At 54.7% G+C, this 22,979-nt stretch overlaps 1 protein-coding gene across 2 annotated transcripts in view; it reads right to left on the bottom strand.

Moving 5' to 3' along the window:
- Positions 1-342: 342 nt before the first annotated feature.
- ARHGEF18 (Rho/Rac guanine nucleotide exchange factor 18) overlaps positions 343-22,979 on the bottom strand; it is a 59,993-nt gene continuing 37,356 nt past the window's right edge. Inside the window, exons 5-20 of one of the 2 annotated variants that reach the window (XM_061190610.1) lie at positions 22,203-22,453; positions 21,332-21,457; positions 20,619-20,736; positions 19,478-19,726; positions 18,033-18,109; positions 16,335-16,513; positions 15,431-15,522; positions 7,510-7,692; positions 6,294-6,431; positions 5,762-5,886; positions 4,956-5,012; positions 4,815-4,865; positions 4,227-4,706; positions 3,508-3,841; positions 2,609-2,725; positions 343-2,522 (exon numbers count right to left, since the gene is read on the bottom strand). In XM_061190610.1, coding sequence (XP_061046593.1) covers positions 2,368-2,522; positions 2,609-2,725; positions 3,508-3,841; positions 4,227-4,706; positions 4,815-4,865; positions 4,956-5,012; positions 5,762-5,886; positions 6,294-6,431; positions 7,510-7,692; positions 15,431-15,522; positions 16,335-16,513; positions 18,033-18,109; positions 19,478-19,726; positions 20,619-20,736; positions 21,332-21,457; positions 22,203-22,453 — 2,732 coding nt within the window. In that variant the 3' untranslated portion in view covers positions 343-2,367. The remainder of the gene's footprint in view (positions 2,523-2,608; positions 2,726-3,507; positions 3,842-4,226; positions 4,707-4,814; positions 4,866-4,955; positions 5,013-5,761; positions 5,887-6,293; positions 6,432-7,509; positions 7,693-15,430; positions 15,523-16,334; positions 16,514-18,032; positions 18,110-19,477; positions 19,727-20,618; positions 20,737-21,331; positions 21,458-22,202; positions 22,454-22,979) is intronic. The other variant, XM_061190609.1, reaches the window with a different exon arrangement.

The raw sequence follows: 22,979 nt of genomic DNA on the forward strand, positions 1-22,979 counted from the left end.
TGGTGCCCAGTGGGGGGGAAGGTGCTGTCACTTGCCTGGGAGGTGTCCCCGCCTCCCTACATTCCCCGCCCCAGCCTCGGGGCAGGGGGAGCAGTGCGCCCAGCAGGAGAGGTGACAGCGGCGGAGGGCACTGCCGTGGTGTCCTGGGCCCACATGGGAGGGACAGGGCATCACAGCCTGGTTGGCAGGCAGGCCCTGGGCCTGGTGTGCAGGCCTCCTAGTGCAGCAGAGGGCCCGAGGCTCCTCTCCTCCCCGCCCCCCGCCCCGAAAGCACACTGCAGCACCAACCTTTGGGCAGGTGATCCTAAAACAAAACTCCGAAGAACCGCCACTCCGGTCAGCTCATCTCAGACACGTTTATTGCTAGAATTAGGTCTTAAGTTCTAGGGCAGTTCCGACATATATCACAGTGAGGAAATGCTGCCATCATTGTAAAAATAACTGTCGGGTGGACTAAGGTCATGGTCACGATGAACGTGCACAGATCCCACAGAAATAGGAACATCTGCTCAACCCCTAACTTTACATATAAGACTGGGCTCTACCCGGGAGTGACCTCGGGGTCCTGGTGAGATGTGCCCACGGTGCTGCCCCGCTGCTGGCACCACCCGGAAATCTCCTCGGCTGATATCCACGTGGCCTCGAGCTGCTGATCGCCCGAGGAATCCTCTGGGAGGGTCACAGTGGATCTGTGGGTGGGGCTCGTGGCCCAGCAATGTCCTCTTCACAACAGGACAGGAACTTAAAAGTCAACTTTTCTAAAGTGCTCTGATGCGTCTCAGTACAAAACACAAACACTGATTACAGACGTGGCACAGATGACCTGGACGTGTCCCGGGGCAGGGAGGCCGCTGCTCTTTGCTGCTCGCTGGTGCCGCAGGCCCTCGGGCAAGGGCAAGGTGGGGGAGGTCCCCAGAGGGGCAGGAAACAGCTCGGGAGAGGTCCGGAACCACTGTCAGTTCCTTGTCACTGCTGGCTGTGTCACCTTGCCCCGGGTGCCCAGGCTCCTGTTCCGCCAGGACTCAGTCTTCCCGCCAACGCTTCGGGAGGTACTGGGCTGTGGGTTCCACTGGGGAGCCTGGGGTGCAGGAAAAGGCTGGAATGCCCCGCCCCCCCCCCCCCCCCCACCGCCTGGCACCCAAGCCTGCACTTGGCCAGAGCTGGAACGTGGGTCTGACCCAGTTGCCACCCTGGGACTGTTCATGGACATGCGACGCCATGCCCGACACCTACAGCCTCGCCTCGAGGCTGGACCGGTGGCCCTCTCCCTCCTCCTGGGTGTTTGCTGACAATAAGCTGCGACAGCTCACTGGACGTGAGGTGCCCGCGAGGCGGCCATCTGTGCGCTCACTGGCAACTGTCACCACCCAGGCCACATGGGTCCCTCCAGCGTTCTGCCCCACTGCCCTTTGTCCCAGCATCTGCCCATCGGCTCGGGACACCAGCCCTATAGGGACTACCCCCTGGCAGCCCTGGAACAACTGGCCCATCTCATGGGGATGGAGGACCCTCCACCTGGGGCTGGGACCCTCAGGTGTGTGCCAGCCCTGGCTGAAGCTCTGGACTTGGCTTCCTGGGCGCCTGGTGTTCGAGAGGCCCACAGAACCACGCTGCCTTGGTGAGGCGCCTTGGGAAAGCACCGAGTTTGACAGGAGCAGGTTTTAAAAACCTCCACCAGATTAAAATGAGCTACGGTCAGTCCCTTCCAGGTCAGCCCCTTTAAGGACGAGTTTCTGCACCTGTAGGACCCGCCAGGCAAGCCATCAGCCAACCTCTCTGGCTGCCCAGCCCTGTGGCCCTGTCCCAGGAGAGCTGTGTGCCACCCCTGGCTGGGCTCATGTCTTGGCCTGGAGGTTCACCATGAACCCACTCATGGAAGTCAATTCTGCCTGATTCTGTGGACAGAGCCAACACAACTGGGCCCCTTCTGGTGCCATAATGACTTGCTCCAGGGTCTCCTGGTGGCCATGGAGCCCAGCCTGGGGTGGCACACCCTCCTCAGGCCAGGGTCTGGCCTGTTATGCTCTAGGTGGAACCACCGCAGTTGGTCACTACCTTGGAAACACAGCCTGGAGTTGATCTCTCCTCTACCCAAATGGGGCGCTACGATGACAGCTCCGTGGGTTAGCTTTGGTTCAACCTTCCGTTAAAAACTTTCCTTTTTGTATTAGAAAAAATAGGTTTAAAAGTTGCCCAGGCACCACTGCTAATCCTACAGAGAGCCTCAAGATGGCAGGCCAGCGCTGCCCCGGCCTGGTGGTGGTTGGCAGAGGCCTACTTGGGAATGGGAGAGGGCCGGGGGGCGCGTCCCCAGAGAGCACGGACGGTGGTGGCACAGGGAGGGGTCTGCACCCCGAGCCACGCCCCCTAGAAGAAGATGACATCTTCCTTGCTGGCTTCTTCCTTGTCGAGTGGTGTGGAGGGCAGGGCCACGGGTGGGAAGGATGCCCCCCAGGCCTTGAGGGTGAAGAACTCATTGGGGACATCAGCCGGGACCGGGGTCGGGGCTGGGAGGCAGCAATCTGGAAGAAAGAGGGGGTGGTGGGCGTCACCAGCTGCCAGGCACCGTGGGTGCCAGGGGGTGGGGGTGGGGTGCGGGCCGGCTCACCTGGGGGGGGTGTGGAGCTGCGCAGGACGGGACTCAGCGAGCGGCGGCTCCGAGAGGCGTTCTCCTCTTTGCCTATGAACTTGTTGAGAAGCAGTGGCTGCTTCAGGTCAAATGAGGCTGGAAGCAGGAGGAAGGTACCGGCTGGGGCGCTCGGCCTCGCTCCGGGCACAGGAGTGCTCTGCGGACCCGGGCCAGGGCCTCATCCCACTTCTCGCCCACACTTTCCCCAGCGCCCGTTCCCAGGCATAGATCCCACTCAGACATTAGGCCCCAAATTCAGTGACAAAATCCAGGGCAGACACCCCTGCCCGACCACAGAAGGCCCTGCAGTCATTTAACCTTTGGACGAGAGGCCCTGTGACCCTGCTGCCCAGTGGTCCTGGGACACAGGCCGTGCTCCCCAGGAATGTCCCAGGGACGCTCCCTCTGGGCCTGCCCTACCGGGACCACTGGCTGCAGGGTGCTCTGGTGCAAGGGCTGAGTGTGCCGTCAGTGGAGCAAGGGTGCCAGCAGAACTGGCAGCACCTGGACCAGCGCAGGGCGGGGCTCGGTGGCGGAGCGGGCGCATTGATCACTGTGCAACTTCCCGCCCGACTTCCCGCCCCGGGCCACTAACTGCGCAAAGGTTTCCAAGGCTCGTTTCTGAATCACCAGCACATTCCCTTGTCCCTGATCCCAGTTTGAGGGCCAAGGCGGGAACAGGAGCTGAGGTTTGATGTTTCCATTTTTTTGCTCTTTCAGATGAAAGACCTCCACATGGGGGGTGGGGGGAGGGGGGCAGCCTCAGCTGCATCACCAGCTGTGCCTTGGGGTTTCCTCCCAATGCCCCCTCCAGAGGCGAGGGGCCAGGCGGGCCCTGGGCAAGGTAGGGAAGGGGCTGCCAGGAGGCCCCGACTCACCTGAGCTCTCCGAGCGGTGGGAGCCCCGGCTCTTGCCGCCCTTGTCCTTGCCGCCTTTGGTGGAGGCGGCCAGCTTGGTGGGGATCTGCTGCTGCACGGCCGCCTGCCTCTGGATCTGGTTAGTGGCGCTGAGCAGCTGGATGGGCACGTCGCTCTTGGCTGGCCGACCCTCAGCCAGGGCGCTGTCCCTGCGGGTCACCTCGGGGCGCTCTGCGTACTCGGGCCCGGCACCAGACAGCAGCGAGCTCACCCGGGGCCCTGGCACTTTAGCCAGGGCCGCGGGCCCTTCCAGCCCTTCCCCGTTGAAGCTGGGAGTGTGGCTGGGGGGCTGGGCCTGAAAGAGCGACAGAAGACACCAACGGTGGTTCCTGCGGGAAGCCCTTCCATGTCCCGCCAAGGAGCCGCGCCCCGCAGATTTGCATGGCACCGCGGGCCAGCCTCGCCCGCACTCTGCCGGCTCCCGGGTGGGGCGGGGTTTTTGGAGATGGATGGACCTGGCCTGCCTGCCCGCCCAGCTCCCGGGCCAGGGGTGGCTTAACGGAAGCTTCTTAGCTGGGAGGGTCAGATCTGGGCAGAGGCTGACGCTGGCCCGACGGAGCTGCCATTTACCGCCTGTCCCGAAAACACAGACATACACACCCACGCATGTGCTCACGCACTCACAACTCACAGACGCGCCCGCGCCCGCACGGGCCCAGGACGCACCCCCCGGCGCTCACCTCCGCAAGCACTTCGGGCGGCAGCGCCCCGGCCGCCCCGGGCACCGTGCTCTGCTTCTTCACTCTGCGCAGCAGCTCCAGCCGCTCGCGCTCCCGCTCCACGGCGCGCTGGGCTTCGCGCAGCCGCTCCAGGTCGTGCTGGTAGGCCTGGCGCTGGCGCTCCAGCTCCTCGCGCTCCTGGCTCAGCTGCTCCTGCACCCGCAGCGACTCGCTCTCGCGCTGCCGCAGCCGCGCCGCGGCCACGTCCAGCTCCTGGCGCTGGCGCCCCCGCTCGCACGCCCAGCGCTGCTGCTCTAGCCGCAGCTGGCCCTGCAGCTTCTGCACGCCCGCCAGCTCCTCCCGCTGCTTCTCGAAGTTGCGCTGCCGCTCCTGCTCCAGCAGCAGGTTCCCGCGCGTCGACTGCAGCCGGAACTGCTTCTCGCGCTCCTGGATGGCCGCCCTCTGCGTCTCCACGTAGCTGTCCTGCTGGGCGATGACCGCCTGGGGGAGGAGAGGGCCGGTGAGCGGCCGGCTTGAGGAAGAGCCCGGCCTTCCCCCAACCCGGAGAAGGGCACGTGCGGCCTGCCACGCTCCCCGCAAGCCGCGTACCTGGAGGCTGAGGAGCAGCTGGGACAGTGTCTGGATCCGCCGGACGAGCTGCTGAGAGACGGAGAGGGACGTTGGCGCTCTGCAGGAAGCCCCGCCGGGCGTGCGTGCCGACCCCGGGGGGACGCACAAGCCCGCGCTTACCTCCGACTCCAGGAGGGCAGGCAGCCGGGGGCTGGGCTCAGCACCTGGTGCCTCCGCCTGTGGAAACACGGCATCCCAGCACAGAGAGCTTCTAAGTGCCAATCCAACTCGAGCGGGACCCGCTTATTATCGCTAAGGCATCCCCTTAGCATGGGACAGGCCCCCGCCTGCTCGTCTGACTTGTGCCAGCCTTGGTGTCTGGAAAATGAGGGCGCAGGGTGGGTGCAGGGTGGCCTCCGGGAGGTGCGAGGGCGGCGGGCGGGCTGGGCCCGCCGTGTGGGAAGCTCTGAGCCTGGCCGCGGGGGTGGGGTGGGAGGGGGTGGTTGTCGGAAGAGCCCAGGCCTCAGACGCTCAGAGGTGGCCAGAGGCAGCCGGCCTCCTCCAACTCTGACCCCAGCGCTTGGCAAGGGTGGGCCTTCTGAGTCAAAGAGGAGGGAACAGCCAGTGACCTCGGCATCCGGTGGGGGGGGGCGGGGGAGGACACCTGTGCAGACTGAAAGCTCGTGGTCCCCGCATGGTGGCTCTCACCTGTTGCTGAGGCTGCCGCCCTGAGCCCGCCCCTCCCCTGCCTCCCACCCCGCCCTTGCCGGGGCCTGCAGGAGGAACCAGAAGGGTCACCTGGCCACATGTCAATCTGCACATTGACTATTAGTCACCGTCAACCGGGACGACGCTGCTCACTATTTGCCCTGAGACGGAAAAACCAGACAAGCCAAGCACAGGCTGTTCACCCTCACTGACGATAATTGAAAGCACTGGGGCCGACTCTGTATGGAGCTCGGGAACATCCCAAAGAGGCAGCGTACCGCCTGCGGTGCTTCCTCGGAGGCCCCCGGGGTGTCGCCGAGCCTCGAGTCCGGGCTGCCCGCGGGGCCCTGCCAGTCTCGGAGGCTGGGGTTGCTGCTGCAGACGTTCTTCTGAAAACTGCCATCTGAAACCCCAAGCCAGGCGCGTGAGATGCCGCGGGTCCCGAGGGGTCTGCATGCCCTGTTCCCCACCCTGCCCCCATCCTGGGTAGGAATCGTGGCCGGGCTGCTGCCTTCCGACCTGGGCAGAAAGGGCGGCATCTGGGGCGCAGAGACCAGCAGCAGGAACTAGCCTGGGTGCTGCTGTCAGAACGTGACTCACAACCCCTGGTAAGTTCCAGAACCCTGACCCCGGAGAGTTTATAGAAGGTTGAGGGGAATCAGCAGCAGAGATGCTGAACAGCAAACGTCTGGGCTTTGCCAAGGATGCTTTGTGAAAGGAACGTTTTAAGAAACTGCATATCCTCCTGCACCCGCCGACCTCCCGGGGTCCCGAGAAGCCCCATCCCGGAGAGGAGGTGGCGCCACTCACTCTTGCTGGGGCTGCCGGCGCTGTCGTAGCCCCCGGAGGCCTCCACCCTCCGAGCTGGGGCCGAGGAGCCACCCCCGTCATCCACCTGGCCGTTGGCGCTGCCCAGCCGCCTGCAGATCAGGCTCTGGATGTCCTCGACTGTGGAAGGAGATGGAGGGGAACCGAGTCACCCTGCGGCCCTGCCGTGGGCATCAGAGCAGGGTGCAGGGACCCGGGCCATGGCCTCGCAGGGTGTCGGTCACCCCCTCTGACTCTGTGCACCCCCTGCACAGGTACTGCACCCAGGATGTGCCAATCTGTATCTACACGAGGCCGGACCTCGGGGCGCTCCGGGCCCTGGGCCTGGGGCTGCGCTGGGCCTAGGAGGGAACTCGGTGTGGCCACTGCCTGTGTGCTGATGGTCATACAGAAGGTCAGGGGCCACGGGAGGTGGCCTTGGGGGGGGGCAGGGCTGGTCACACAAGGTGCTCGAGGACAGACGGGCTTTGGCCAGGTGTGGAGGTGGGGAGGCTACTCCAGGCCGAGGCACAGGACACGAGAGGGTCTCGGGAGCCCAAGAACAGTGGTGACTGGAGGCGTGGGAGGCACGGCCGGAGGGAACGAGGCCGGGCCGGAGGGAACGAGGCCGGGCAGGAGCGCAGTCCACGCGGGGCCCCTCTGATGGAAAATTCTGTCTCGCCTGCCGCTGAAAGAACAGTGCTGGCCCTGCTGCCCGACTGCCCGGCAGGAGCACGTGCCCTGGCCTAGCATGGGGCTCAGCAGCTGCGTGCAAGTTTCTAGGAGCTCCGCAAGGACCCTGTCAGCTCCCGGAAGCAGGCCTCTTACGGGCCAGCGCCCTCCCGTGGCTGTGCGGCCAGGAGGCCCTGAAACGACCCACCAAATGTGTATGTGTGTATTTTTCTGGGGACAGCATCAGTGACCCACTCATCAGAAAAGAGGAACCGTCTCAGTCAATTTGAGACCCCCGGGTCCAGCCCCGGGAGTGTTTGTTGAGTGAATAGGAGATGGTACTTTAAATCTGCAGCGAGGGGTCTGCACCCGACTGGGTCCAAGGACCTTCCAGCTCTAAGCAGAACAGAGGCAGACAGAATCGTGCCCGGACAGGGCAGCCTGTGGGCCCCACGGGGCTGTGTGCCCAGCCTGGGGTCTCCCAGGAGCCCACCAGGCAGCACAGGGAGGGCGGGCCGGCGCTCAGCGAGGGCTGGTGGCTACTTACTCTCACTCATGGCCGACTTGAGAATCAGCTCCCCCTGCAGGTTCTCGGGGGCGTCCCCTCCCCGGAAGAGGAGGCGAGCTGGGGCGAGGTCCTCGAGGCCGCTCATCTCAGCCATCTCCAGGTAGATGTGCTGCTTCTCGCTGAGGCTCTGGGCGATCTGCTGGTCTTTAATGTTAAGTCGCTCTGCAAAGTGGCGATGGGCGTGGCGGTTGGCCTCCTCTGGGGTGGTTTCCCCCAGGAGCCGGTGTAAGGATGCCTCACAGGGCCAGGCAGGCCTCTGGGAACCCTGCTGACCCACGCCCTGTCTGGAGCTGGACCTCTCCCTTCGTCCAACATTCCCGACAAGCAGGCAAGGGTGTGGCCCTGTCTCCAGCTTGTTTCCCTCAATTATAAAAATCATAAAAATCAAACACGGTGGGGGCATGGGGGAGGACCATAACGGGCTGATTTTTATTAGTTTGGGACAAATTGAGAGCCTTATAAGACTTAGTTTTCTAATCTTCTTACAAGTCTCTGGGTTTTATACTTTTTTTTTTTTTGGCCGCACCACGAGGCACGCGGGATCTTAGTTCCCTGACCAGGGGTTGAACCTGGACCCCCTGCAATGGAAGCGTGGAGTCTTAACCACTGGACCACCAGGGAAGTCCCTATACGTTTTTTTTTTGCTGCCATGACTACGACTTATTTTATTAGACTTTCTCACTGGTGATTGCTAGTATAAATATACACATCCCGTTCAGCTAAATTACTGAGCTCTCTTACATTTCAAATAGTTTTCCAGTTGATTCTACAAGATTTCCTAGGCAGATAATCATGTCACCTGCAAAAAATAATTCTGCCACCTCCCTACCAATCGTGATCTCTTACTTCCGCTTCTTCCCTTATTACCCTGGCTGAAACGTCCAGGAGGAAGATACTAATGGTGAGAGTGGGGGGGTGGGGGGCCCTGCCTCGCTCCTGACTTTGATGGGAGTGTCCCTGATGGTCCAGTGTGAAGGATGAGATTGGCTTTTGGTCCAAGATAATAAAGAAGATCTTGGTGAAGGAAACATCTATTTCGAATTCACTAAGACTCTTGTCAGGAATGGGTGATGAGGAGACGTTCCTGTATGACTCTGTGGTATCCATGGAGATGCATCTGTGCAGGGCATGTATTTTATTACCCTCCGGCAGAAATAAGAGTTAGACCAGGACACACTGGGGAGGAGGTGCACCAGCCCCGAGGGACTGGCGGAGCCCTGAGAACGTTGGAACAGCCCTGAGGCTGAGTGGATGGGCCCCTACTTTCTAGATGTTGGCCTTCTACCACTATTTGCCGTGTGGCTGACAGGGTCTTGGTGCTCCAGCCTGGTGTCAGGCCTGAGCCTCCGAGGTGGGAGAGCCGAGTTCAGGACATTGGACCACCAGAGACCTCCTGGCTCCATGTAATATCAATTGGCGAGAGCTCTCCCAGAGATTTCTGTCTCAACGCTAAGACCCAGCTCCACCCAATGGCCAGCAAGCTCTAGTGCTGGATGCCCCATGCCAAACAACTAACAAGACAGGAACACAACCCCACCCATTAGCAGAGAGGCTGTTCAAAAATCATACTAAGTTGACAGACACCCCAACACACACCACCAGATGCGGCCCTGCCCACCAGAAAGACAAGATCCAGCCCCACCCACCAGAACACAGGTAGGCACCAGTCCCCTCCACCAGGAAGCCTACACAAGCCAGTGAACCAACCTCACCCATTGGGGGCAGACACCAAAAACAATGGGAACTATGAACCTGCAGCCTGTGAAAAGGAGACCCCAAACACAGTAAGTTAAGCAAAATGAGAAGACAGAGAAACACACAGCAGAGGAAGGAGCAAGGTAAAAACCCACCAGCCCAAACAAATGAAAAGGAAATAGGCAGTCTACCTGAAAAAGAATTCAGAGTAATGATAGTAGAAATGATCCAAAATCTTGGAAACAGAATGGAGAAAATACAACAAAAGTTTAACAAGGACCTAGAAGGACTGAAGAGCAAACAAACAATGATGAACAACACAATAAATGAAATTAAAAATACTCTAGAAGGATTTAGTAGCAGAATAACTGAGGCAGAAGAACGGATAAGTGACCTGGAAGATAAAATAGTGGAAATAACTACCACAGAGCAGAATAAACAAAAAAGAATGAAAAGAATTGAGGACAGTCTCAGAGACCTCTGGGACAACATTAAACACAACAACATTTGAATTATAGGGGTCCCAGAAGAAGAAGAGAAAAAGAGGGACTGAGAAAATATTTGAAGAGATTATAGTTCAAAAGTTCCCTAACATGGGAAAGGAAATAGTCAATCAAGTCCAGGAAACACAGAGAGTCCCATACAGGATAAATCCAAGGAGAAACATGCCAAGACACATATTAATCAAACTATCAAAAATAAAATACAAAGAAAAAATATTAAAAGCAGCAAGGGAAAAGCAACAAATAACGTACAAGGGAATCCCCATAAGGTTAACAGCTGATCTTTCAGCAGAAACTCTGCAAGCCAGAAGGGAGTGGCAGGACATATTTAAAGTGATAAAAGGGAAAAACCTACAACCAAGATTACTCTACCCAACAAGGATCTCATTCAGATTCGACGGAGAAATTGAAACCTTTACAGACAAGCAAAAGTTAAGAGAATTCAGCACCACCAAACCAGCTTTACAACAAATGCTAAAGGAACTTCTCTAGGCAGGAAACATAAGAGAAGGAAAAGACCTACAAAAACAAACCCAAAACAATTAAGAAAATGGTAATAGGAACATACATATCGATAATTACCTTAAATGTAAATGGATTAAATGTGCCAACCAAAAGACACAGACTGGCTGAATGGATACAAAAACAAGACCTGTATATATGCTGTCTACAAGAGACCCACTTCAGACCTAGGGACACATACAGACTGAAAGTGAGGGGATGGAAAAAGATATTCCATGCAAATGGAAATCAAAAGAAAGCTGGAGTAGCAATCCTCATGTCAGACAAAATAGACTTTAAAATAAGGACTATTACAAGAGACGAAGAAGGACACTACATAATGATCAAGGGATCAATCCAAGAAGAAAATATAACAATTGTAAATATTTATGCACCCAACATAGGAGCACCTCAATACATAAGGCAAATACTAACAACCATAAAAAGGGAAACTGACAGTAACACAATCATACTAGGGGACTTTAACACCCCACTTTCACCAATGGACAGATCATCCAAAATGAAAATAAATAAGGAAACACAAGATGTTTTAATAATGATACATTAGACAAAATGGACTTAATTGATATTTATAGGACATTCCATCCAAAAACAACAGAATATACTTTCTTCTCAAGTGCTCATGGAACATTCTCCAGGATAGATCAGATCTTGGGTCACAAATCAAGCCTTGGTAAATTTAAGAAAATTGAAATTGTATCAGGGATCTTTTCCAACCACAACGCTATGAGACTAGATATCAATTACAGGAAAAAAACTCTAAAAAAATACAAACACATGGAGGGTAAACAATACACTACTAAATAACCAAGAGATCACTGAAGAAATCAAAGAGGAAATCAAAAAATACCTAGAAACAAATGACAATGAAAACACGATGACCCAAAACCTTTGGGACACAGCAAAAGCAGTTCTAAGAGGGAAGTTTATAGCAATACAATCCTACCTCAAGAAACAAGAAAAATCTCAAATAAACAACCTAACCTTACACCTAAAGCAATTAGAGAAAGCAGAACAAAAAACCCCCAAAGTTAGAAGGAAAGAAATCATAAAGATCAGATAGGAAATAAATGAAAAAGAAATTAAGGAAACAATAGCAAAGATCAATAAAACTAAAACCTGGTTCATTGAGAAGATAAACAAAATTGACAAACTATTAGCCAGATTCATCAAGAAAAAAAAGAAGACTCAAATCAATAGAATTAGAAATGAAAAAGGAGAAGTAACAACTGACACTGCAGAAATACAAAGGATCATGAGAGATTACTATAAGCAACTATATGCAAATAAAATGCACAACCTGGAAGATATGGACAAATTCTTAGAAAAGCACAACCTTCCAGACTGAACCAGGAAGAAACAGAAAATATAAACAGACTAATCACAAGCACTGAAATTGAAACTGTGATTAAAAATCTTCCAACAAACAAAAGCCCAGGACCAGATGGCTTCACAGGCGAATTCTATCAAACATTTAGAGAAGAGCTAACACCTATCCTTCTCAAACTCTTCCAAAATATAGCAGAGGGAGGAACACTCCCAAACTCATTCTACGAGGCCACCATCACCCTGATACCAAAACCAGACAAAGATGTCACAAAAAAAGAAAACTACAGGCCAATATCACTGATGAACATAGACGCAAAAATCCTCAACAAAGTACTAGCAAACAGAATCCAACAGCACATTAAGTCATGATCAAGTGGGATTTATCCCAGGAATGCAAGGATTCTTCAATATATGCAAATCAATCATTGTGATACACCATATTAACAAACTGAAGGATAAAAATCATATGATCATCTCAATAGATGCAGAAAAAGCTTTCGACAAAATTCAGTACCCATTTATGATAAAAACTCTCCATAAAGTAGGCACAGAGGGAACCTACCTCAACATAATAAAGGCCATATATGACAAACCCACAGCCAACATTGTCCTCAATGGTGAAAAACTGAAACCCTTTCCTCTAAGATCAGGAACAAGACAAGGTTGCCCACTTTCATGACTATTATTCAATGTAGTTTTGGAAGTTTTAGCCACAGCAATCAAAGAAAAAGAAATAAAAAGAATCCAAATTGGAAAAGAAGAAGTAAAACTGTCACTGTTTGCCGCTGACATGATACTATACATAGAGAATCCTAAAGATGCTACCAGAAAACTACTAGAGCTAATCAATGAATTTGGTGAAGTAGCAGAATACAAAATTAATGCACAAAAATCTCTTGCATTCCTATACACTAACGATGAAAAATCCAAAAGAGAAATTAAGGAAACACTCCCATTTACCATTGCAGCAAACAGAATAAAATACCTAGGAATAAACCTACCTAAGGAGACAAAAGACCTGTATACAGAAAACTGTAAGACACTGATGAAAGAAATTAAAGACGATACAAACAGATGGAGAGAAACACCATGTTCTTGGACTGGAAGAATCAACATTGTGAAAATGACTATACTACCCAAAGCAATCTACAGATTCAATGCAATCCCTACCGAATTACCAATGGCATTTTTTACAGAACTAGAACAAAAAATTTCACAATTTGTATGGAAACACAAAAGACCCCGAAGAGCCAAAGCAATCTTGAGAAAGAAAAACGGAGCTAGAGGAATCAGGCTCCCTGACTTCAGACTATACTACAAAGCTACAGTAATCAATACAGTATGGTACTGGCACAAAAACAGAACTATAGATCAATGGAACAGGATAGAAAGCCCAGAGATAAACCCACACACAAATGGTCACCTTATCTTTGATAAAGGAGGCAAGAATATACAGTGGAGAAAAGACAGCCCTTTCAATAAGTGGTGCTGGGAAAACTGGACAGCTGCATGTAAAAGAATGAAATTAGAACACTTCCTAACACCATACACAAAAATAAACACAAAATGGATTACAGACCTAAATGTAAGGCCAGACACTATAAAACTCTTAGAGGAAAACATAAGCAGAACACTCTATGACATAAATCACAGCAAGATCCTTTTTGACCCACCTCCTGGAGTAATGGAAACAAAAACAAAAATAAACAAATGGGACCTAATGAAACTTAAAAGCTTTTGCACAGCAAAGGAAACCATAAACAAGACGAAAAGACAACCCTCAGAATGGGAGAAAATATTTGCAAACGAAGCAACTGACAAAGGATTAATCTCCAAAATATACAAGCAGGTTGCGCAGCTCAATATCAAAAAAAACCAAACAACCCAATCCAAAAATGGGCAGAAGACCTAAATAGACATTTCTCCAAAGAAGATATACAGATTGCCAACAAACACATGAAAGGATGTTCAACATCACTAATCATTAAAGAAACGCAAATCGAAACTACAATGAGGTATCACCTCATACCAGTCAGAATGGCCATCATCAAAAAATCTACAAACAATAAATGCTGGAGAGGGTTTGGAGAAAAGGGAACCCTCTTGCACTGCTGGTGGGAATGTAAATTGATACAGCCACTATGAAGAACAGTATGGAGGTTCCTTAAAAAGCTAAAAATAGAACTACCATACGACCCTGCAATCCCACTACTGGGCATATACCCTGAGAAAACCATAATTCAAAAAGAGTCATGTACCACAATGTTCATTGCAGCTCTATTTACAATAGCCAGGACATGGAAGCAACCTAAGTGTCCATCGACAGATGAATGGATAAAGAAGATTGGCACATATGTACAATGGAATATTACTCAGCCATAAAAAGAAACGAAATTGAGTTATTTGTAGTTAGGTGGATGGACCTAGAGTCTGTCGTACAGAGTGAAGTAAGTCAGAAAGAGAAAAACAAATACCGTATGCTAACACATACATATGGAATCTAAAAAAAAAAAAAGGTTCTGAAGAACCTAGGGGCAGGACAGGAATAAAGATGCAGACGTAGAGAATGGACTTGAGGACACGGGGAGGGGGAAGGGTAAGCTGGGATGAAGTGAGAGAGTGGCACTGACATATATACACTACCAAATGTAAAATGGATAGCTAGTGGGAAGCAGGTGCACAGCACAGGGAGATCAGCTCAGTGCTTTGTGACCACCTAGAGGGGTGGGATAGGGAGGGTGGGAGGGAGATGCGAGAGGGAGGGGATATGGGGATATATGTATACATAGAGCTGATTCACCTTGTGGTACAGCAGAAACTAACACAACATTGTAAAGCAATTATACTCCAATAAAGATGTTAAAAAAAAAAAATTAAAACAGGATGAAATGAATACTATGTTAACATTATACTTTCAGGGGTCAGTGGGATTTCTCTCCCTGATTTCTTTTGGACATTTTTATTCCTTAATACCCTCAAACTTGCACCTCTCCCCACAAAAAGAGATAAAATACATACTGCCTGATTTTATGTGCTTACTGCTCAAATGTTACCTATGTTAAACATAAATATCACAGTGAGTGAGAGAGAGGAGGGGAGTTGACTGAGACCACAAAGTACTGAGATGGATTCTTGGCAGTGACCTCGCTGAAATCTCACAGGAATCTGTTAAAACCGGGGAGCAGAATAAGCACGATGTGGTCCATCCACACAATGGAATATTATTCAGCCTTAAAAAGGAAGGAGATTCTGCCACAGGGATGAACCTTGAAAACATCACACTTGGTGAAATAAGCCAGTCACAAAGGGACAAATATCCCCATTTATACCAGGTGTCTGGAATAAGTAAATTCATAGACAGATAGACAGTAGGACAGAAGTTCCCAGCTGCTGGAGATGGGGAAAGAACGGGAGTGACTGCTAATGGGGATGGGGCTTCTTTCTGGGGTGACGAAAACAGCCTAAAATTGACTGTGATGGCTGCACATCCTTTTGGTATATACTAAAAGCCACTGCATGGCACACTTTAAATGGGTGACTGGTAAGGTATGTGAATTATTGAGCCCTTCTTGAGCGAGGACCAAGGGAGGAACCCTGGCACCCCACCCCCCTTTCCCACACGCCCTCTGGAAGATCGCTACCCCAGGGCAAACGGCCCACAGAACCGCAGGACATGGGACAGCCCACAGCCAAACTCCTGGGCACTTGGGCGGCGGTTCGCTCCACGGCCAGTTCCAATGGGATAGAACAGAAAGGCCACTGCTGGGCCCAGGAGGGCTCTCGGGGCCAAGTCACCAGACGAGGGCCACGTCGTGGGTGTGGAGGTGACACTGACCCCATCCCGCCCTTACCTTGGAAGTCCCTCAGCCTCACGGCGCGGGCCTCAAGCACCTTCCTCTCCTCCTCGGCCTCGCTGTAGGGGCCCTCCTCCTCGTCCGGGCAGCTGCAGGGAGAGGGGACAGATGGGCGAGCACGCTCCACGGACTGGCTGCCTCTGAAACAGCACTGAGGTCTGCCTGCAGGTCCGGCTGCAAAGAGCATCTCTGACGTGCTGAGAGATTTAGTTTGTTAACGGTCAACCGTGCAGGACAGAAACACAGCTGTCGGCAAGCCTCCAGTCGCAAGGTGTCGGGACGTAACCGGCCACAGGTTTTAAACGTCTGGCACAACTTGCAGGGGGGAGGGGGGAGGAGGAGACAGAGCAGTTCATTCCCTGGGGACCTCCCAGCTACGGGAGGCTGCGAGGCCAGCAGGGCCGAAGTTGAGTACTGAGGGGGCTCGAAGCAGACTACGGCTTTGAGAAGCTTCGGGGCATAAAGAGAGGGGGCAGCAGGCTGGGCAGGGGGGCCGGGCCACCGTCTGTCGGTGGACCAGGAGCCAGGCGTCACTCAAAGCCACAGGGCTGGGGTCCTGAGGGCTCCCCTGGCCCGAGGAGGAAGGACAGCCCCCCGTGTCAGGTGGACAGCCCACCAATACAGAAGGTTAGAGCTGCGGGCCCCGCATCCTCCAGCCACAGACATCTGGGCCTTTTCAGCCGCTGTCGGAAGGGGCTGAATGGCGTCTTCTGTCTGCCCTTAGATGAGGGGACGGACAGAGCACCGAGGTGGAATGACAGGGAGGGGAAAAGCGAAGGGGTCTCCCGCCTGCGACCCCCGGCACCATCGCAGGCGCCCCAAGGTCTCTGCTGATTTGCCAGCCACCAAAGCCAGGGGCACAGCCGCCGGTGGAGGGAAGGCCCACCCCGGCCCCTCTCACCTCTCCACGGCCCTGCGGATGTGAGCCATCCAGGTGTTCCTGTCCTCCTTGGAGCTGGTGTAGATCTCGTACATCTCGGGCCCGTGCAGGGAGGCGCTGATCAGAAACATGGCTTTCTCCTCGTTGGCCACCTCCCTCACGATGAGCTTTTGCAGCGAGATGATGGGGCGCTTGGAGTCCTGCACGGGTGGGACGGGGCGGGGAGGGTCACCCTGTACCTGCTGCAGCCCCACAGCCGTGGAGCCATGAGCCGGCGGGGAAGGGGACTGGGGGGGAGCGGGGGAGGCGTGCACCCTGCTTATCCTCCAACAATTCAAAGCAGAAAGATGTTGCCACCTGGGGGAAACGGACACTATCGCGATGATATCCTCACATCCTTCTCATGTGCCTTTTCAACGTGCTTAAAAAATGTTCTATAATTGCTCACGCACGTACACTGTATAAAACTCAGAAGATACAAGAGCAGGCAGTCTGTGATGACAAATAAATCTTCCTCCCAACCCTGTGCCCCAAACACCCAGAGCCAACCAGTATTCCCAATCTGTGGTGTGTCCGACAAGAGATAATGCTCTGACCGACCAGCAAAATGTGCAATTTTAACTGGCTGTTATGGGCTATACTGCATTTCCCCCCATTCCCCACTAAATCCAGATGCCGAGGTCCTAGCCTCAGAATGTGACGGTATTTGGAGACAGGGTCTTTAAAGAGGTGATTAAGTTAAAGCGAGGTCATGAGGGTGGGCCTTGACCCAACAGGACTGGTGTCTTTCTGAGGAGAGGCAATCAGGACGCAGACGCACACACACACACACGCGCGCACACAGAGGGCGAGCAGGGGAGGCCGTGGGGAGCAGACAGCACAGCAGATCACAGATGTCGCATCACCCTCGTGAGCGGACACACAGCACACACGAGGTGGGCTGGCGTCAGGGCGAGACCACCGTTTGGCAAGACAGCGTGACCTATTTCTGGAAACTTCTTGAGAAGCTAGTTTAAGTCCCTGGGAAAGGGGCAAGACTCTGTAGTTGAGTGACAAAGGCCACCTTCCTCTGCAGGTGAACCCAGAGGCAAACGGGTTCGCTGAGCCACTCCGCGGCAGGTACCCATGGGTCACCCAGGCGAGCAGGGGCGGAGGCCGAGTCCCCGGTGGACATGGGCCGGGTGGGATGGGCGGAATCCCAGCCTGACTCCGAGCCCTCCGTCCGCACGGAGCTCCCGGCCAGCTTGGCTCCCGTGATGCGGCTGTTCTGGGACCAGCATGCCGTGAGGCCAACGTGGTCATAGGTCCCAGGGCAGTGGCTGCCTGAGGGCGCATCCTCAGCGATGCGCTAGCTCCCCAGGAAGGAGGGACAGGCTCTCCCGGCGAGGTTGCCCGGGCCTGTGAGAGCCCGGGCGCCTGTGAGGGGAAAGGCCACGGAAGCACAGAGCCTGAGGGGAACTGGGCAAGATGTTGGCGCGACCCTGAAGCCGCCTCAGGCCACTGGACGGGAGCCCATTCTTGGCAAATTCTACCCCTGCCTTGCTGGCACCTTCTGGCCCTGGGGAGGGCCTGGGACGACGGGGTAACATGTGGATGTGCTCTTCTAGCCTCCTTGCTCTTGTGCTGTCCCCCTGCCCTGGCAGTGGGGCAGTCCCCCCCTCCCCGGCCCGTGCACACAGCTTTCGAGCAGCCCTTTCTGCGAAGGGACGGGACACATACCACGGAAGCAAAGACGTATTTTTGATCCTTTTCTTGTAGCAGCAGAAGCACGTCCGTCAACAGGACAGCAAGGACATCTAAGGGGAGAACGCGGAAGGAAACATCTTATAGGGTCCCGCCGGGCAGACGTGGAATCCCAGGCCGGCGCCACAGCCCGCGGGCGCCCTTCAACCTGACCCCACCCCATCACCCTCCTGGTTTCAGCTTTTAACGCCGAGCCCCTGGACGCTCGCGTCCTGCTTCCTGCCGTAGCAAAACTCTCGTGCCCGCATGCCCGAGCTTCCTGGTGGCGGCAGGCTCGGAGCCTTGTCCCTGTAGGGACATGGTGCGGTGACCCGCCCGGCAGAGCTGGTGCACGTGGGTGCAAACCCCGAGCTGTGTTTCCAACAGGAGCGCTCGCGCTGCGGGAAACGAAAATACCGCCTCCTCGGGAAGCTTGTTCAGACACCCCATCCCGATCAGACACCCTCTCCTCACGGAACTCTCTCGCGCTGCAGCCTGCTGGGTTCCTCTAAAGCACTTACTGTGCTTTTCACTGTTTTTGTGTTTACCTCTCTCCTTCTGCCCACCGACTGGAGCCCCACGTGGGCAGGGGCCTCTGCCACCCACCTCGGTGCCTGGCATGCAGGGGCTGCTCAACTGTAAACTGTATCTTTTGGCTGCTCACCTGCTCAAATTAAGAACAAGCACATCCTGTCGTCTGGCTACCTGCGACACCCCCCAAAGATCTTTAAAGAGGCTGATGCCAGTGGACAGGTTAGGATGCTTCTAGAGGCTCATGAAATGGACAGGAAACTCAGGGATGAGCCCCGGGCGCTCTCTGGTCTGGAACCACACCACCGATCTTGAAAGTAGGGCGTGGAGCTCGCCCCAAACAGCGGGTGGGATGCTGGGGGCCACGGAGGTCCGTGGCCCAGGTGGCATCCTCTACCCCCACTGGGGCCCGTGACTGTTGTTTAGAACCCTGGGGCCTCTGCTAAATCTGGGGTGTCCTGATACCCCGGGTTTCTGTTCAGGAGTCAATGACCCAGTGTGCCCTCTTCACCTGGCGGCCTTCCCTGTGTGCACCACACCATCTCAACCACCGGACACAGAGGGTGATGGTACGACCACCTCCACCTCGTTCCTGCTCTACTTCTGTGCTCGACCTGACTCAGCAGGTAACCTCCCTTCAGCCGCGAAGCAGCCAGGCTGCAGTGGCTCTGTGCCAGCTGGTGCCCATCAATCCAAAATAGTGCTCACTCGTCCAAGAGGGTACCCAAGACTCCAAGGTGGTGCTACCGACCCAGGATGGCGTCCACCACTCCAAGGTGGTGCCACTGATCCAAGATGGCATCCACCACTCTGAGATGGTGCCACCAACCCAGGATGGCACCCACCACTCCAAGATGGCACCCACCAACCCAGGATGGCGTCCGGCAGAGGTGACTGGAGCGGGGCTTTACCTTTTAGGCGCCCGGACGTGGTCTTCCAGCACAGCGTGCCCTCCAGGTGGAGCTGCCGCTGCAGCATGTCCTCCTTGCGGAAGGTCAGCCCGTTCTTGAGCTTGCTGGAGGACTTGAGGTCCATCTTGCCCGCGATCTCCCTGAGGCGCTGGCCTCTCTCGCACTCGCTGACCCTGGCGTCCACTTGCGAGATGACGCCTTTGATGAGGTTCAGGGCCTGGGTCAGGTCTCTGTGGTCCTCGGAGTCAGCTGCCACACACAGCAGAGTTAGCGCTTTCCTTGGTCTGCGTCCACGAACGCGATGGAGGCGGACAGGCTACGGGGCCGAGGAGGTGTGTCCCGAGGCCACTGCTCAGAGGACCCTCGAGAATCACCTTCCAACTCGAATTTCCTGAGATGTAAACGCTTCTCCAAAGTAAACGTGACAGCCCAGCGTTTGGTTTTCACCAAGACAGAGCTTCTGTCGAATGCAGAAGCTGAGGTGCAAATCAAGCGGCAAAAACAGCCCCTGCATAACTCCGCCGGCCATTCCTCGGTAAACAGACGCCCCCCTGCCCTCTAGCTCTCCATAAAAGACTCCCTCCACCTCCGGCCATTACCAAGAGCTGGCTCCCCCCACTCCAAGGGCTCTGCTTTCGCGGCAGGGGAACTTTGTGCATTCTCCCACCACCCAAATCCCCTGGAGATAAGGGAGGTGTGGTCAGCACTGCCCTGGCCTCCGGGAACCCCCGGCTGGGCTACATGCCCTTCCTCTCTGCCCTCCATGACACCAGGCACGTGACACGGAGGTCACCTCTGGGCCTGTGTGGGTCACCCAGGGGTGACCTTAGCAAGGGCACTACCTGTGTCTTTCCATACACTCTCCAATACTGACTGAGGGCTGCTCCAGCCCAGACTGTGCGGGGCTGGGGGGGGTAACGGCAGGCGAGACCAGGCACCCTGGTTGGAAACCCTAGCACCCAGCACAGTGGATTCTGCAAGGTGGCAGCTCAGTCAATGACTGCTGAGCCCAGCTGAATCCGGAGAACCAGGAACAGACCGCAGAGTGGATTATCTAACCCACTATTAGAATAGGGGCTGGGGAGACAGAGACCCTCCTCCCCACCGAGCACCTAAGCGCAAGACAGGAGAGCTACCGTACCTTCCGTGTTCTGAATAATACGCTCCACCAGCACGGGGTACTTGGTTATGCGCTGGGTGACCAGAAGGATACACTCCTGCACGCCGAGCCGCCTCACGATGGAGAAGTTGCCGATTCTCTAGGACACGGAGAAAACAAAGCCATGCTGCGTGGGTGTCTAATCCCCCGCCACGTCAGTTCATGGTCGGTTATCGAGTGATATCCAGTTCACGGTCCCTTTTCGGCTTACGGGGACCTTGTCCTTGCCGCTTTGCAGGTACTTGAAAGCAGGGACTGCCTGCTGCATTCAGAAAGGCCACAAAGGCAGAGGCAGCCTCACCTGCTATAAAATGTGGGCCCCCACAGAACCCGTTAGGAAGAAACCAGCCGGGGGTTGGGGGACACATGCACTGACCCTAACCCTGCTGATGGCCGCCGGGACCCTCCAGACGCGGCTGGGCCGGTGCTCTCTGAACTGGCTCCCTGGAGGCTGCTGGTGCACGCTTCTGGCTAAGAGCCTAGGAAGTGGTCACCTGAAGTCACTTTTTTTTCCCAGCCACATCATGTGGCTTGCGGGATCTCAGTTCCCTGACCAGGGATCAAATCCGTGCCCCCTGCATTGGAAGCGTGGATTCTTAACCACTGGACTGCCGGGGAAGTCCTGAGGATATGCATTTAATTAAAAATAAATAAATAAATAAATAAATAAATACTTTTTTTTTTTTTTTTTTTACCTTGATCAAGTTTTGAAATTTCTTGTTTTGCTGCAGTAGCAACTTGTAGTGACTGACGGCTTCATTGTGGCCGCTACAAAAGACACCGTATTTTTCTTTCATTCTCTCCCCGTTTTCACCTGAAAACTGAAGAGAGGCCGTGGAGGCATTACTAGAAGGAAACACAAAAACTGCCAGGGAATGTTTTCACCTCATTTGCCTGACTCTGCTAAAACGCAGATTGCCTTGACTTGGGATTTCACTTTCTTGTCTGGCTCGCTGGCACCCAAACAGAGAAATGCTTCAGGACGTGGTGTCTCAGCACAAGGCACCAAAAGGGAAAAGGAGAAGACGTCTACACGTCACAGGTGCTTGTAAAAAACATCCCGAAATCCGAGAAGGAAAAATAAATTTAAGTGGAAGAATGTTAGAAAAATTCAAAAGCGAACGGCATCTTCTTCTCATGCATCCTAGTTAGCTGACTTGGGATGCTCCGGGCACTCCGAGGGCAGACGAGGGGTCCTGGGTCCCCTGTCAATCTCGGTCTCGGCCCAGAAGTCCACTCAGAAGTCAGCTCAGGGTCAATGGCCCTACCATGGATGGCTCTGGTCCAAAGACCAAACAGCCGTCAAGACCAAAAAAAATAAAAGCCAGCCAACCAAACAAACAAAAGCCCAGAACACCCACTGGATAGTGTCTAGACGAGTGCATTCACCATTTAGGTCTCTGTGTTTCTAGGCTGGTGGCAGGATGCGCGGCTGTTAAGGGGCCGGGACTGCAGTCCTCGGGGGCTGGGGCTCTCAGTAAATAGGGGGCATGTTCTTTCTGCATTGGAAGGAAAGAGACGGGGCAGGGGCTGGTCCAGGTCCTGAGCTGCCCTGGCCGCGCTCACCTGTTGTACCAGGAGGTCCCCGATCTTCTGGACAATGTAGTTGCGGTCACTGCCCTCCTCCAGGGACTCCTGACGGCGCTCCTTCAGCCGAGACAGGAAGTGGCCGTGCACCTCCAGCAGGTCGTCTGCGCCCGGGAAGAGGAGGCTGATGGCCTTGGGGCTGAACTGCAGCTCCTCCCGCAGGGCCCTGGAGTAGACCTTCAGCATGATCTTGAGCGTCCGCACGTGGTGGGCCTCCGTCTGCATCAGCTCTGCAGGGACAGGGACGCGGGACTTAGTGGTGCGGGGCCAACGCCCCGGCTCGGCCCTCCCTTGTCCCGTGACGGGCCAGGCCGGCTTCTCAGGTTTCCGCGAAGCCCTCGCCCTGGTGGTCTGACAGCCCAGGGGCCAGGCTTCCTGTCCTCCCCGGCCCAGCAGTGCTGGGGGGCCCAGCTTAAGGGGGTGGCGAGGGGTGGAAGGACATCAGGAAAGAGAGGACCCGGATGTGCGCTGGGACCTCAAACGCACAGGAGGGGTTCCTGCCTAATGTCAACCGAAGACGTTTCCAGGCTGTTTGAAACAAGAAGACTGTTCTGACGAACACCCCTCCCAGGGATGTGAAACTTGCATGTCAGAGACCTGCCCCAGACTATAACTGATGGGAAAAGTGGAGCTCCAGGGAGGATTTTAATTCACCGTTAAAGGCAAAGAAAGATTCGATTTTGTGATGGAGTTCCTCTGCCGTTTAAGTCAAGGCCTTGAAGTTGTTAGAGATGAAACAGAAGTCAGGGGCGCCGG

The sequence above is a fragment of the Eubalaena glacialis genome, chromosome 4, assembly GCF_028564815.1.
Source record: "Eubalaena glacialis isolate mEubGla1 chromosome 4, mEubGla1.1.hap2.+ XY, whole genome shotgun sequence".
In the NCBI taxonomy this organism is placed as follows: domain Eukaryota; kingdom Metazoa; phylum Chordata; class Mammalia; order Artiodactyla; family Balaenidae; genus Eubalaena; species Eubalaena glacialis.